At 38.7% G+C, this 16,831-nt stretch overlaps 1 protein-coding gene across 1 annotated transcript; it reads right to left on the reverse strand.

Annotated features, from left to right (window-relative positions):
• Positions 1–748: 748 nt before the first annotated feature.
• LOC109082137 (piggyBac transposable element-derived protein 4-like) lies at positions 749–7,997 on the reverse strand. Its single transcript, XM_042711689.1, has 3 exons — positions 7,760–7,997; positions 2,674–3,951; positions 749–2,589 (listed from the first exon to the last, which is right to left on the reverse strand). Exons 1-3 carry the CDS (start codon positions 7,933–7,935, stop codon positions 2,163–2,165), a joined length of 1,881 nt encoding a protein of 626 aa, XP_042567623.1. The 5' UTR covers positions 7,936–7,997; the 3' UTR covers positions 749–2,162.
• Between the last annotated feature and the right edge of the window lie 8,834 nt (positions 7,998–16,831).

Consider the following 16,831-nt stretch of genomic DNA (forward strand, 5'->3'; position numbering starts at 1 on the left):
ACTTCTCGAATGTTTCTCTGCATTGCTTTTTGCATAACTCCGAGTCGTCGACACCAAGCTTCGTTGCAATTTCTTTCTAGGAATGAAATGCTTTCTCTGAATCTTTAAAGTCTCTCCGCGAGCGATCATACAGGTGCGGATATATCTGTGCCAGATCAGCTATTCGACACTCCAGTGTATTCATGTTGCTAGTGATAGGAGATGTTGTTCTCTTGCCTGACCTCCGTTGAATAAAAAAAAAAAAAAAAAAAAAAAAAAAAAAAAAAAAACGCACTGCACAGAAGATGGAGTTTCAGAAAACACCCTCCGACTGCGGAATCGCCACGGACCAATGGAAGCTCAAAGGTGTTTAGGAGCCAAAACAAACTCCCCCAGAAAGTTCCCTTTGGTCAGCTGTTCCGAACTACATTTCGGCCTGATTTTGTTAGAAATGTTATATCAGTTCATTCTTCAATTTCGTTTAAAGTATATGGGGGCCTTTATGAGCAACGTGATCCGAACCTGTGTGATCAGAGCTGTGTTTTTGTTTTGTCTCACGGGTTTCACAATAATGTACATGGAATGTCGATGTATATGTAAAGCGATTGAAAGAACGGAAAGGAGTACTTAGATTCTCCAACGACAACTGGCAGTGCTACATTTCCTACAAGTGCCTGCACTTCAGCGTCCGTCCATCTATCACTGTGCTCCATACTTGCAAAATAAGTTGACAATGTTTACAGTATGTTACACGGCGTTTTAAATAATGGCGGGTGAGGGCGTTTTTGTACGCGTTTGGCCAATCAATGTCTACTTACATAACGGGCAGTACCAGTTGTGCTGGTTAGACCCTGCTCTGGAGTAGGAGCTAATTTGGTTCTCGAAAAAGGCAGTCGGTACTAAAATTGCACCCAGTTCCGGCGGTGCAAAAACACCAAAAGTGGGTAGTTCCACAATTAGTTCTGGTACTGTGAAAAGGTTCCCGCGGTGCGAAAGGCCCTGCTAACAAGATTGAATTAATCTAGCCAATCACAGTGCAGATGGTATAAACACTTATTATCCATCTTTATGAACAGAAACAAAAAGCCAAAAATTCCTCAAATCAACTTATCAATGTACTGTTTAATTACCTCCAACTCTTTCTGCCGTAGGCTAGTGACAGTCAACGTCTTCCAAGCCTTGTTTCTGCCATATTCTCTTATGTCGTGGTTTCTTCTTTCTTTTGGAGAAAATAACTGCACAGACCAATTGAAGGGCTAGTTGATCGTCCATGCTTGAAGAAATTGCCTATAAATCCTTGTAATTTCTCACAAGAATTTATGTGAGAAAACTTAGTTTTGCTGATGGTCGGGAACGCCTCTTCACTTAATGTCTTGTAGTGTGTGCACCTTTTTAGCGTTGTGTTGTGTAATATGACAGATGAGAAGAAATCTTGTTGTGTAGTGAGTGATTTGGCTAGTGTCTCGATCATGTAGTGTGAACTTTCCTAACCTTCCTTCTTTTATCAAAGAATAAACAGCGATGGAGAAATTTTAGCAGGAGTGCGCTCAATTTACAACAGCTGTTAAATTAATGTAAGATTAATATAAGACTGAATTTAATCTAAGATTAACGTTGGCGTGAATTAAATTGGGCAATTAGGAGATTAAAGGCATTATGTTGCATGAATAAACCAGGAATATTTTGCATGAAATACACTATTACGAGAAACAGCATGATTAAAATTGTTTGACATTGCTTCAACACCTAAACCTTTCGAAAATCAAGTACATGTACAAGAAAAAGTAGCAATCAGAATCAAAGAATTCAACAATTTCTTTTTTTAGGTCCGATTTCATTTAAAAGAATTGATTACTGATTCTTTATATGATTAGATCGATTCTATAACTACTCAAAAATGCAGTATAGTATACGTTTTGTGCATTTTATTAAATATTTGCACATTTTTAGTAACTACACTAATTTAAGTCTCACAAGGGTTAAGTAGGCATAAAAAACGGTAACAGATCCCAATTCATTGGTTGCGCTGTACTGTATGTTTGATGTTGCAGATGTTATTCCACTCTCATTGCATTCGATTCACACTACTATGCAAATTTTATGCTCCAATTCTGAGTTTTGTCTTTTTTGTATTTGAGGTTGCACTCATCTATGAGGTTCAATCTAGACTCAAAATCCCAGTACTACTCACTCTCGCTACCGCTATCTGGGTAATGCCACCTAGTGAAACAATCACGCTTAGGAATGAAGCACAACGCCACATCACAAGTCACACACATGACTGGAGTTTTGTTGTGGCACATTTTGCATTTTCGTCTTCCACTGGTGCTGTCCCCACTGATGTGCTTGGGCAAATGGGAGTATGGGGTAAGAGTCGCGCGTACTTTTGGACGGGGAGATGCAAGCTGTGAAACAAGCTTCTCCCGGAAGGCCTTCTGGGTCAGAGGCTTCTGGTTCTTCATCTTGGCCATGTGCTGGTGCAGAATGAAGGCATTGACTACAGCGATGTCCACAAAGTGAAAAAAGAAGGACCGATACCACCTTTGTGTTTTATGCAGAACTGTGTAATATCCAATAAGTGCGTCAGACAGATCCACTCCTCCCATGTGCCTGGAATAAGGAAAATTCATTATAATATGAGTAATTTAAAAGGTACAAGAACAAACTTCACACCACTGAAAGAAATCGACTAACTTGTTGTAGTCCAGCACTGCGGGTGGAACAGGGAAATCCTGAAGGGCCCAAACTCCATCGGCTCCTTTCACATTCCTCTTTATGGAGTCCCCATTAAAGGCTTTATGAAAGGTGGAGCACATCAGCACATCCCTCTTGTCCTTCCACTCAACAAACAGCAGATCGTCTTCCCTAAACCAGCGAATATTGCCGCGAGCAGCCTTTGTCTTTGAGTGGCCAATGCGGTTCGCGCGAACGGTGCCACAAGCCCAGATCTTTTTACGGAGCAGGTCTCTGAAGAGTTTGGGACTGGTGTAAAAGTTGTCAACGAACAGCTTGTAGCCGCTTCCCAACAACCTTTCGTTTGCCAGAATCACGACAGAGTCATAGCTAATACCTTTTCTCTCCTCAGATTTTGCCTTTCCTTCATAAATGAAGAAGTCCCATGTGTAGCCACAGAGGGAATCCGCCAGTACAAAAAGTTTGTACCCCCATCTTGTAGGTTTGTTTTTCATGTATTGTTTGAGTCCATTTCTAGCCTTTGAGGCCACCATTCGTTCATCAATGGAGATGTTCTGAAAGGGATGGAAAGAGGCTCTGCAGGCATCCCTAATGTCCTCGTACAGCGGCTTGATCTTACACAGGCGGTCGTATTCAGGTGTTCCCCTCTTCTTGTCATTCTCTGCATCCACTTTGGGATCACTAATATGGAGAGCCCTAGAGATTCTAAGAAATTTCTTCCCAGTCATGATTCGTGCAGGATACGGCAGACTGTATAAGTCTGATGTTTTCCAGTAGTCTGGCAGCGTGAAGCATTTCAGCACGCCCATATAAATCACCAGTGCTATGAATGACCTTAGATCTTTTATTGTAATATCCTCCCATGGCAGCTTCTTTCCTTCTTGACGCATGGCTCCATATGCATTTGTATGTTCTACAATTGTCTTCAGCACTGATTTTGTGAAGAACAACTCAAAATAATCCAGAGGACTGCATGTTGCAGTGGAGATTAACTGTGGGCCGGGTGTGTTTTTAGGTCTGAATATTGGCTGTGTTGGCTCAATATCAGGCTCATCTGCACTTCTCCACCTCTCCTCGGAGATGCTTTTGGAGAAAGGTAGGGATCGTCTCGTGCTGCTTTTCCTATCTTTCCCTTTGCTACTTTGCACAGAGGCAGGTGATCCAGACCTGCAAGACTTTGCTGGAGATGGTGATACAGAAGACAGACCAGATCTCTTCTTTTTTCGTGGAGTGGACTCTGGAAACCAGTCATCATCATCATCTGAGACTTCTGGAAACCTGTTGCATGGGGCAAGAAGGAAAAATAAATAGCATTTCACACGTGCTGCACTAGCAAGAACAAATAAGAGCTACACTACATTTCTGGATTTATATCCCTTATAATGTGTCTTTTAAAGGTGGTATAGCTTTTCTAGGTTTTATATGTGTGTATTACAGCTCACAGCTTTGAAAAGCCAAATGGGTTAATGAGCACGTGCAATTATAATACCACAATATGTATGAAATTACAGTAAAAAATCCACCTACTCTGCATATTTAAAAAGACAGGGTGTCAATTTAATATACAAACCTGGCCCTAAAATACAGTATATGTTTCTGGATGTATGACACACCCAGGTCTCGGAGTCTCTATTATCGATCTAATGTGCATTAAGTATTCCAGCACCAAGGATTGGAACGAGAATATATAACATCCAAGCATGTTTTTGGGATATCGCAATCTGCACAAACTCACTACATCCTTTATTACTCCGTGATGGAAATAATAAACACCATTCTTAACATGTTTGGCTGCTAATACAAATTAACTCGATAAGATGAAGAAGTGACGTGTAGCCAAGTATGGTGACCGATCCTCGGAAATTGTGCTCTGCATTTATCCCATCCAAGCGCACACACAAAGCAGTGAGTATTGAACACACACACGGTCCATTCACTCCCTCCACGTAGGATTTCTGCCAGTGCTGAGACTCGAACCCACAACCTTCAGGTTACAAGCCCAACTCACTAACCATTAGGCCAAACTACAAATAACATTTTTAAGTTTAATGTTAAAAAATCTAGCATATAATAATGTCTAAATATATATTCAAAAGCAAAACCTAAAAAAAAATAAGTAAGCCTTTATGACCTGCAGTAGTCTACTCTTTTGAGCAACTAGACATGTTAAACAGCCATTTAGTGGTTAAACCATGGCATTACATTTCAATATTATTTTTCAGGCCACCAGATGGCCCAATTTACTCATTTGCATAGGAGTTTAAAAATCCTTTTCTCTATTTTAACCTTAAATACTACACTAATTGTAATATAAACATGAACACAATATTATTTAGTGCCAAAAACCTACTAAAATATTAAATAAATATTACTGAATTAAAATACAGATATTTATTTAATTGATAAAAAGTTATACTAGAGGTATTCGGCCCGCCAAAGAGTATGATTGTGATCCAAGTAAGGAATACCTGGGGGTTAAATTCAAGAAAAACATGTTGTCTCTTAATCACGTCCCAGAAAACAATGCTACTGTAAAGCATAGCCAGAGTAGTAATCAAAGCACATTATACGTTAATAATTTCCATAAATTAATGTATATTTGCTTATTCAAGCATACTGACAGCTTATGGGATTATTAAGAGCTCCATGAATCATATATTACGGTGAGATCAAAGCATGTCGCAAAATTAAAAAAACAAAAATTAAAGGGCTCTGGTCACAGCTAAAGTGAAAAAGATTGGAGTCCACTTTCAAGTACATGGACAGAGCCAATTTTATTTTTTATAATACTGTTTTACAGTGTATACAACACTCATAATGAATGAATGCAAAGACTATTCTCTTACTGTTTTGTCAATAGACAAGTGAATCTGTTTCTTATGTATAATGGCAGGTAAATCCATGCTGCTAACTCTATGGCAGGGACGTGCACAGACATTTTTTCTAAACAAAATGTTAAATATATTAATTTAACATGACTCCTACAAAATGCCTACAAAATAACCAATTAACATAGAGACCATGGTCTTCTTTACACAATGTGAATGCTTTCTACGCTACTAGATTCAAGTATATAAAGGACTGCACAAACGAGAGAGCCATATTTTCACTAATCATTTATTTTATTTTTGGTGTTATTGTAATATATAACACTTCAAACTCCAATAACATTACATTTAACCCTTAATCAGTGTTCAAACAGGATAACGTTTTTGGTGTTTTGGTGTTTAAAGAGCGATTGCATAAGGAAATATAAAAAATTTTATATGAAAAACTATATATATATATATATATATTTTAAGGAAATATAAAAAATTTTATATGAAAAACTATATATATGCTGTGTTTTTGTGGAAATTTTGACGTTTTTGACGTTTTACTGCACAATTACTTAACTAGGCCATAAATTGGCTCATGAAAAATGTTTTTTTTTTTTTTTTTTTAAGAAAAAAAAAAAAAATCACTTAAATGTCGATCTTAATTAAATCTAAATTGTTTTTGGACATTGCTCTATGTATTACTGACATCTGCTGGTTTGTGGAAAAACTTTAGAAATTATAAAGAAAGTAAGTCCATAGGGACTCATTTCATTTTCACTTAATTTTTCTTGATGCTTCAACTTCTCCTCACAACTTTATGTGAATTACAACTTTGTTACTTTTGTGAATATATTTAAACATTCTAAAATACATAAAAAATCTGTATTTTTGTCAAAGTTAAAATTTGTTGTTGTTGTCTGATATATTTTGAATTATCTGCTTTTGCAAATTATTATACATACATTTATACATACCTTTTCCCTCTCTTTCTCTCTCTCTCTCTGTGTGTTGTGTGTGTGTGTGTGTGAGTGAGGGAACATGCTTGTTCCATGTTGCATTTGTGAAATTTTTCAGATTTATGCCAGTTTAGTTGATTTATTTGTCAATTTCTATAAAAATGCTCTCTGTTGCAGTCACATACATGTGTGTGTGTGTATGAGATAGAAAGTTTGTTCCACTTTGCGTTTATGCTCTAGGACCAGACCTTGATTTAAATGTAATTTTTTTTAGATTTATGTCAGTTTTGTTTATTTTATTTGCCAATTTCTGTAAAAATGGTCTCTGTTGCAGTCACATACGTGTGTGTTTGTGTGTGTGTGTGTATGACATGGAAAGTTTGTTCCACTTTTTATTTATGCTCCAGGACCAGACCTTGGTTTATATGTAGAAATTTTCAGATTTATAATGGATTTACTTTTATTTTTTTGACAAACAAAATGAAAAAAAAAAGTAATTATTTTTTTTCATTTTCCCATTCATTTCCAAACACCTTAAACGGTAAATTTCTTTTACACACCTTTAGAACAACCAAATTTTGACTAGCTTTTTAGTGCATATTTAGATAGATTATTTAGGTGAATTTTTGGATTTTTTTTTTAGTGAGATTAAGGTAACAGTTTTAAAAAATGAAGGAAAAATCCAGTGGGGTCCCCTGGGGACCGAAAAGTCTGATTAAGGGTTAAAGGGAAAAGTCTCTTGATGTACGTTAAGTCACTAACTAAAAACTGGGGAAATTCCAGTAGCCCCTCACTGAAGAACAAAAGATCCAGGGGGCATGGTTGGATCCACATTTAGGGGGGTGGAGAAGGGTGGGTTTAGGTATATGTAAGGTGGGGGAAGTTATGTGGTGATCAGGGTTGTTAGGTTTTATAACAAAACCCGCCCAATTGCCCGGTAAAATCGCATTCTGGGGGATAAAATACACAGTTTTTTTTTTTTTTGGACGGGGGACCCCTGGTAAAATTTGCATTCCAGGGGCTAAATATCACGTTATTGGTGTCGCTTTAACCCAGAAAAAAAGGGCACTTTCTCTCGAGGTACTCAAGCCCCCTTTAATGTCTGTTTTTATACAGTCTATGGTGTGCACACGTGCCTGCTTTACGGGTTCATTCATTCATTCATTCATTACGTGATTTGAACTGATTAGAATCCAAGCGAGACAATTCTCATTCATGCATGCATGCATGCATGCATTCATTCACGTGTGATTTTTGGCATGCATTTTTTTCGTATAAAAATAGGCTATATTAAAATATTCGTTAACTCACTCATTCAGAAGATCTTCGAGATCATCGTTGGACATGTCCTCCACTGCAGAGTCCACGCTCTCCTTGTCCGAGGATTCATCCAATTCTTTCGTCTCGTCTTGTTCTTCATCACTATTCACGCTTTCCTCCGAGCCGTCCATAACGATATCAACCTCCTCCGTTTTACACGCAGCCATCGTTAAATGCAGCTGCACAGAAGCACCAAGGGGAGGTTTTTTGTTTGCAGTATGCAGTAAACCCCTCAACCATTGTGATCGCACTTTCATTCGCTATCGTTCTTGTCTGTCATGTCTTGCCGTCATATCATTGGCCAGCTCCTTCCTGAAAAAAACAGCAGGTATCCAGTAAAGGGATTTGTGGTCCTGATTGGATATTTTGAAATCTAGCGCTTAAAGTGCCCATGAAATCAATATTAATATTTTTATTTTTTTTTGGTGTCGGTATCAATATGTTAGTCTTGGTTATCATTAAGGCAGCGCGCTCCAAAACAGTAACAAAATTCATATTTAGAAGATATAAGCATTCAAAACTTGCAGTTCCGCCAAAATGGCTAAAACTGTTTTTTTTGACGTCAGTTTTTTTTATTGCAAAATATTAATAAAACGTTTTACCTCTTTTATATGTATCTACGGTAGGCCTAGCTATAATTTTTTTGTGGTCTTTTTTCACACGTTCAGTGTAGGTTAAGGCTATTATATCTTTGAGCACTTTTTCTACAGTCCATTATGTCCTTTTTGTCTTATTATGCAGTGCGATAAATAATCGTTTTGTAAGGGGGACAGAAAAAAGTTAACATCATATTAATATAATAATATTAGCTGTTAAATGCAGTAATACCATGCAAATACAGTTACATATAGCCTATAGATAATGGCATATTAAGTGCTTCTGTTTTCCTCCCTTTTAAATAGGCCTATTTAAGATGAATTTTAGTTACAACCAGGATTTCATTTCACGCACAAATCAAGCACAAATAAACGCGACATTTGGTGTGGAGATCACCTGGAATTAGGCTAGGCTATATGACCTAATTAATATTATTAATATTAACGAATATTTGTGGGGAATAGGCCTAGATGTTTGATATTCTAATGGCACAAATTAAACACAAATGAAACAGAATGATGCTGCCTTGAAATTTAAGCTTAGTCAACTTTGAAATATGAAGTTAGTAAAACTTGGAGCTGACTAAATTTAAAATTTTATTTCATTTAATTTCATTCTATTCATTCATTTCAACGGCACAAATGGGCACAAATCGAGCACAAACGAATGACACCAGTTTTGTGCGATTTAGGCGAACTGGGGTGGAGAGTGACGTCACGGCCTCCGAAAATATTTTGGTTATATCTACGGAAGGAAAATAGATTCAGTGTTTGATTTAACGGCACAAACGGGCACAAATCGTGCACAAACAAACTGCGTTGGTTTGGAACGATTTGGGCAACGTGGGGTGGAGAGTGACGTAACACGGTCAAAAAAAGAATGTTTAATATCTCAAACACCAAACCAGCACAAACGTTCATTTTTGCGGCACAAATCAGCACAAACGAATGGCATAGTTTTGGTGATTATTTCTTTTTATGGGGGGCCAACTTCACGGAGGTCATTTACCTAGGACCTCGCAGAACATATCTACCCTTCTTGTGTTCACATTACAGTTTTTGTTCTCCATTGACGTCACGACTCAAATTCGCTCAAAATAAAAAAAAATTTGGGGACTCAATTTTTCATGACACCAGCGCTAGCCAGACAAACAAAGACAGACCGGAAGTTAACGTCGGGCCAGGCGCGTGCCCCCGATGAAACCGCTGAAGTGCCGGCTGAGATCGGTAACTTGTTCACAGTGTAGTGTTTCATGTACAGTGAATGGCTTGTGTTCAGTGTAGGTAATAGGGAACTATTCAGACAGCATAAATATATTTTCGATTGGAGCAAATGAGGTCTGGTTTCATGTTGTTTCACGCGAACTGCGGCAGCGCAAACAGGGCCCTGTCTCAAATGGAACCCTCGCGGTCTTCCTCTGAGTCCACACTTTCGTGACGTAGTGCTGCTTTGACTGTCGGGTAGAAGTCTGCTGCGGAGCTCGCCCCTATGCGGGCTCAGCAGAAGTGCGGATCAAGGCAAGAGGGGGTGTAACTTGAAGTGGGCTTAACTTGAAGTAGGGGGCGTAACTTGAAGTGGTCCAAATCACACAGAACCACGCGAGATGTCAAAACGAGATGTTGTTGGCAAGATGGCCGCATAAACAAGATATTGGGTATAGAACAGTTGAGGTAAATGGGGAGCAAGAGGTTGTAGTGGTTGAAATATGGGAAGGAGTACAGAGTATTAGAATAATTAACTTTTGCAATCCATGTGACAGGTTAAGCAAGGATAAGCTAGAAAATATTGGAGGAAATGGAAGTCATAAAGTGGTGTGGTGTGGTGACCCTTACCAAAAAGTAGTATACTTCAAGTTTATTTTATTAAGTATACTTAAGTAAAGTTCAAGTATATTTAGACTTTTTGTAAGTATAAGTCAAGTATACTTAAATGTCATTTTAAGTATATTTCTGAGAAGTACATAAAGCCCATTTCTGAGAAGTACATAAAAAGTAAACAAAGCATACTTTCCTATTTTTAGTTTAAAAGAAGTATACTAATAGCAAACTTGAATAAACTTCTTTTTCTTAAGGGGATTTTAATGCACACAGCACATTGTGGGGCAGTACTAACACAGATTACAATGGAATGATCATAGAAGACATGCTAGATTGGGGAGGATTATTGTGTATCAATGATGGAAGCTATACAAGATTTGATTTGTCACAAGGAAAATATTCAGTTTTAGACTTGACACTAGTCTCTGAAAGTTTAGCTGGAAAATGTGATTGGAAAGCCGATGTGGTTTATTTTTCTGAATTAGGAGATGTTAAAGTTTGTGTTAAGGTACAATAGCTAAAATATCCACGTTTTGGCTTTGGTTTTCTGTTTTCATACTTAATGAAGGTAATGATCGTTTGACCAATAACATGCAGATATTGTATGTAATCGACCAATCGTGGTGCGAGAGGGTGGGATCTACAGAGAATGGTCAAAGTGATGCAAATATGTGTACATATTAGTGTTGGACTTAAAGCAGCACTGAGCATACCGGTCGGTGTATAACATCAAAGTACCGTGAGAGTGATTTAAAAGCACAATAAGCCGTCTGCTCTCTACAGCTCTCATGGTACTTTGTCATACAACAATTGGTCTGCGCAGCACAAACGAGCCAAAACGTGGATATTTTAGGCAATATAGAAATCCTGGCCAGGACATGTCCTGGGAAAATGGCACGTTTGGTCACCATATTGGAAAGTGTTAAATCAAAGTACAGTTGTTAGTGATCATTTTCCTATCAGCAGTACAATTGGTTTAGCTCAAGCACAAATTGTGGTGGAAAGAATGCCTAGGTGGAAATTTAACCAGCCAACTGGGACACATTTAAGGAGTTATATCATAACAGAATGTCTGAATTGAGTAAGTCTATGGAAGATGTAGAGGTTTTTAATTATAAGGTATGTGAAATTCTTCAGAGTACTGCTGAAGAAGTAATAGGTAAGAAGAAGGCCAGTAACAGGAGGAAAGCCGTCCCATGGTGGAATGAGGACTGTAGTGAGGCAATAAGAAAAAGGAATAAAGCACTTAAGAGAGTAAGAAGATATTTAAACTATAAAAATTTTATTAATTATAAAAGTGCACAGGTGATAGTGAGGAGAGGAATCTAAGAGGAATTATTGGAGGGAATTTTGCGACAACATTGGGGAAGATATTGAAATTAATGAAGTATGGAGTATGATAAGAAAAATGGGAGGGAAGCAAAGAAATAGCAGCATACCTGTATTAGCATATAATGATAGACTTGCAATATCAGACAGCGGAAAAGCGGAGGTGCTAGCAGAAACATTTGCTAAAGTGCAGTTACTCAGATTTGTCAGAAGAAAGGAGGAGGTATAGGGAATATAACTTGAGTAAAATCCTCAATTACTGGAGGAAAAAGAACCATCTGGATGTACTTTAGATTCAGAGTTTACTCTGTATGAGCTGAAGAAAGCACTTGCAGGGGTTAAACACCAGGAAGAGATGATATTTGCTAGGAGATGGTAAAACATCTATCAGAGACATCACTAAATATAATTTTAATCCTTTTTAACAAGGTGTGGGAATCCGCTGATTGGAAGCATGGTGTCATTGTGCCAATTGCAAAGCCTGGCAAGGCTCATACTCAACCTAGTGGAGTCACCATGTGGAGAAGTGTATGCAGAATGCTGTTAAAAAGGTAGAGAATTGGGCTAATGAATTTGGTTTCTGTTTCTCTGAAGCGAAAACTCAGGTGATCTGTTTCACAAAAAGAAAAATCAATTCAATTATGAATATTAAAATGTATGGACAAAAATTGGAGCAGGTGCCAGTAGTTAGATTTATGGGAATGTGGATGGATTCAAAACTGGATTTTAGAATTCATATTCAGAAAATAGTAGACAAAGGTAAAAAAGCAATAAATGTAATGAGGTGCCTGGCAGGAATTGAATGGGGAGCATGTCATCAATCTCTTAAAAGTATATGCTGTGCACTGATAAGAGCATCTATTGATTATGGTAGTATGGTGTACAGTTCGGCATCTAAAACACAACTAATAAAGATCGAGGCAATTCAGTCACAAGCACTGCGAATATGTTGTGGAGCAATAAGTTCATCTCCAATAGCAGCAGTACAAGTTGAGATGAGTGCGTCAGGAAATTCGAAGGCTCAAGTTAAAGATGAGATATTGGATTAATATAAAAAGTCACTTAGATAGTCATCCAGTTAAGAAAGTTCTGAAGGATTGTTGGGAATATGAGTATAAAAAATGATCAAGCTTTGGATGGACTGCCAATGAGGAGGCACAGAATATGGGAATTAATGACATCAATATTGCCCCTTCTGTGGCAACCTCAGCAATTCCTCCTTGGCTTTTTCCTATGCCTGTAGTTGACTAACAGTTATATGAAGAAAACCATAACAAGGAAAGAAATATGTTAACAAATACAGCAGTGCAGCAATACACTGAACAGACTTATTATAGCATATTGCAAATATACACGGATGGCTCTAAAGATCCTGAAACTGGAATAACAGCAGCAGCAGTCTACATACCCCAATTCAAAGTCAAAATTTCAAAAAGAATTTCAGATCGTATATCTGTTTTTACCATGGAGACAATAGCAATATTCCTAGCTCTTCAGTGGATAGAAGAAGTACAACCAATAAGATCATTAATTTGTACAGACTCCCTTTCAGTTTTAAATAGATTGCTAAGTGGAATTTCAACAGCAAGGCAAGATATGATTTTTGAAGTAATGCAGAGTCTATTTAGAATAAGACAATCTGGTCTTATGGTAAACTTCCTGTGGGTACCATCACATATTGGTGTGGAAGGAAACGAGGAAGCAGACCATCTGGCTAAACAGGCTGTGAAACATGCAGAAATTGACATTAAAGTGGCAATGAGTAAAGCAGAAGTAAAAGGGTTAATTGCAAATGAAGAATGAAAATAGAAAGAAATGGCAGAATAAGTGGGATAGTGGAACAAAAGGCAGACACTTTAAAGAGAAAGTACAGTAGGTCAAGAAAGAAGAAAGTTTGGCAACAGGATGTTTTAATGTCAAGAATGCGTATTGGACATTGTTTATTAAATCAGTGTTTGTATATAATGGGGAAGCATGAAACTGGAAATTGTGACAAATGTGGTCATGCAGAATCAGTAGAACATGTACTTATAGAGTGTGATGCATATGAAGGAGCAAGATTTCAACTAATTCAAGCTTTAGGATCGTTTGTAATAAATAATTTGTCACTTCAGGTTCTGTTAGGAAATGGCCCAAAACAATCAAGAATATTTCAAGAAGTAATTATTTTCTTAAAAGAAACAAGACTGATAAACAGAATTTAGGATACAGGTGTATTAAATTGTTATTTTTATTTATTATTACCTATTTATGTTAAAAAAAAGTATTTATTTTTATTGGTTATAGTGCTCAAACTTTCAATCACTATGCGCTCCACACTCCTATACAGTAGGTGGCGGGAATGCACCATTTAAGTTGGTTTGCTAACCGCCATTAACACCAGAAGAAGAAGAAGACGTAACGCAACTTCTGTTCTGACTCGAAGCAGGGTTCCCTTTCATAGGTCACTTCAATGCTGCGGTGATGTCACCATATGGGAACATCCCTTGATGTAACAAATGTCTAAAGCCCTGTACTATCCCGCCAATCTTATTGGCCAAATAGTGCTTGGCACCACCTTACGCATGTGTAAGCATAGTATACCTGCATGCCGCACGCTATTTCGATCAGATTTTATGGGCCTTCCGGAAAGCGAATTTTCTGTGTCCTAGGAAAAGCATAGTATACCTGCATGCCGCACGCTATTTCGATCAGATTTCATCCACCAGGAGGTTTCGAGGTCCTGGAAGCAGCCTTATTCAGCGTGCATCACAAACGGCACGGCTGCGGATTTTGCCATCATTGCTGACACGGCGGACCGTGGTTATGCAGCGATGCCGCCAGTGGAAGAGACTCTAGCCCAGGGGTCTCCAACCCTGCTCCTGGAGAGCTATCGTCCTACAGATTTCAGCTCCAACCCCAGTGAAACACACCTGAACCAGCTAATCAAGGTGTTCAGGGCTACTTGATAATTACAGACAGGTGTGTTGGAGCAGGGTTGGAACTGAAGTCTGCAGGACAGTAGCTCTCCAGGAGCAGGGTCGGAGATCCCTGCTCTAGCCGAACATCTCAAGTCGAATTCGGCCCCTGCCTGGAAGTCTCGCCTCCTCCTTCTGTCGAAGGTGTGTCAAGTCACGTCTAACCTCATCAGGAAATCGTTGCATGGCAACGGAGCAGGCCGTTGCCATGAGCTTTTGAAAGAGTACGACATCAGGTGCCGTGTTCAGCATCCTACACACCGGCAATGGGGCCCACCGCAGGAAGAGCCATCACCTGTGGCACCCCCTCATAAGGATTGGGGTCCCAGAGCTTATCCACCAGCTCGCCAGCACCAACGAAAAAGGCTGGAACTGAGTTCGACGACAAAAACCTCTCGTCCTCAGGCTCCTAACAGCAGTTCCTGATCCTTCTGCTGTTCGTTGGGGACTGTGCCCTCCATTAGAGAGTACTGTTGGATCGCTAATGCGCATCCAACCCTCTCACTGCAGTCCCCAGGCTCAAACATTGACTCTCTCGCCACAAAATGCGCCTTGATCAGCATTGGTGTTAGGTTTAATGTGCCTTGAGCAGGGTAAGCTGAAGATCTATGTTGATCATACAGCCCGATGGAGTGAGTCCTATTTTATTAGTGAATCTATTTTGGGAGTAAAAATTAAGGTTGTGCTGTCACAAAACAGTGCATGTCACATTGGCTGGTGGAGGCTATATCCTTAGCCTATGAGGCACGTGGGCTCGCTTCGCCTTTAGGAATTCGAGCTCATTCCAGGAGGAGGGTGGCTTCATCGCAAGCCTTCCATAGTGGATCTTCTATGGATGACATATGTGCTGCGGGAGGATGGTCCTCACCGAGCACTTTTGTCAAATTTTACAGCCTGGATGTAAGGAAGGCCCCAGGCTCCCAGATTCTTTTCCGCTTGTGCAAATGGTTTCCTCGGATCCCAGCTATCTCAGGTATGTCAGGCGTGATGGTATAGCATTCCGATACGGTGACATCATTGCAGCATTGAAGTGACCTATGAAAGGGAACATCTTGGTTACGTATGTAACCACGGTTCCCTGAATAGGGAACGAGATGCTGCGGTTCGGGCCGTTCCGTATCTTGATAGCGTTTCCTTAGTATCATGAAATCTGAGCAAAATATTGTGCGGCATGCAGGTATACTATGCTTACGCATGCGTAAGGCGGTGCCAAGCGCTATTTGGGCAATAGGATTGGTGGGATGGTACAGGACTTCAGACATTCGTCACACCAAGAGGTGTTCCCATACGGTGACGTCACCGCAGCATCTCGTTCCCTATATAGGGAACCATGGTTACATACATAACCGAGATGTATTTTTACTTCCGCCAGCATAGTAAAGTGCCATCGCTACCAGCATGGAGTTCACCCAGACGCTTGTACAACTGCCACAAACATGGTGAGAGGATGTCTGCTGCTGTCTATTCTCGTTCTCACTCAGGGAGAAGCGTCTGGCTTCTCTAATGAATTTTCCCGAATACCGATCGGCGAGATTTCCCGCTTGAAGTTGAGGGAGGAGTTAAAAACGGAGCACTGCAGTCACTGATTCACGCATCTCTCGCGCACTGTTTGCTGTCTTTATTGCAGTTAGATGAAGTTGGTTAGATATATTTCTCAAATAAACAAACGTTTTTGACATTTACATGTGGTAACAGAAAGCCTTTAGATTCAGTAATTAAGGTCCTGTTTTATATAGCGCCTGTATGTATAAGAATAGTTTAACATAACAAGCTTATACTATTTAAATATCAACAAAATAGGGTCTATCATTTTCCATTTTACTATTTAATAGTGGTCCGCCGGTTCCCGCCTCCTTCTTCAGAAATAAATTTTACAATATATAATGTAATTAAAATAAACATTTTATTATATAAATATTAAATATATTATATAAAATGTTTTTAGTTAAAAACAGATGCCAGCATTTGTGTAAATTAATATAAAACACAGGTAATAGTAGCCTATAACGAAAATAAAAAAAACGATCGATCATATTAATCAATAATAATTCACAAAGTAAAAACACGGTGTACATGTAGTTAAAGCAAAATTAAATGGAGGAAATTCAACTGTAGAAGTCCAAAGTTCAGTAGAACTATGCGACTGTCCTTTTTGTATCGTTTCAATATTAAGCCATTTTATTCTTGAACTGGATGAGTTTCTTTTCAGACCACTTGCCTTTATGGATGTGAAATTTGCCATGTAGTAAAAGATTAAAATATAAAAAGTGACTTGTGTTCATGTCATTTTCCCATATTAAATATAAACAAAAACACACCGTTTGTCTTTTTATTGCCGAACTATACAGGGAATTTAATTTCAA

Source organism: Cyprinus carpio, chromosome A22 (genome assembly GCF_018340385.1).
Source record: "Cyprinus carpio isolate SPL01 chromosome A22, ASM1834038v1, whole genome shotgun sequence".
Classification (NCBI taxonomy): Eukaryota; Metazoa; Chordata; class Actinopteri; order Cypriniformes; family Cyprinidae; genus Cyprinus; species Cyprinus carpio.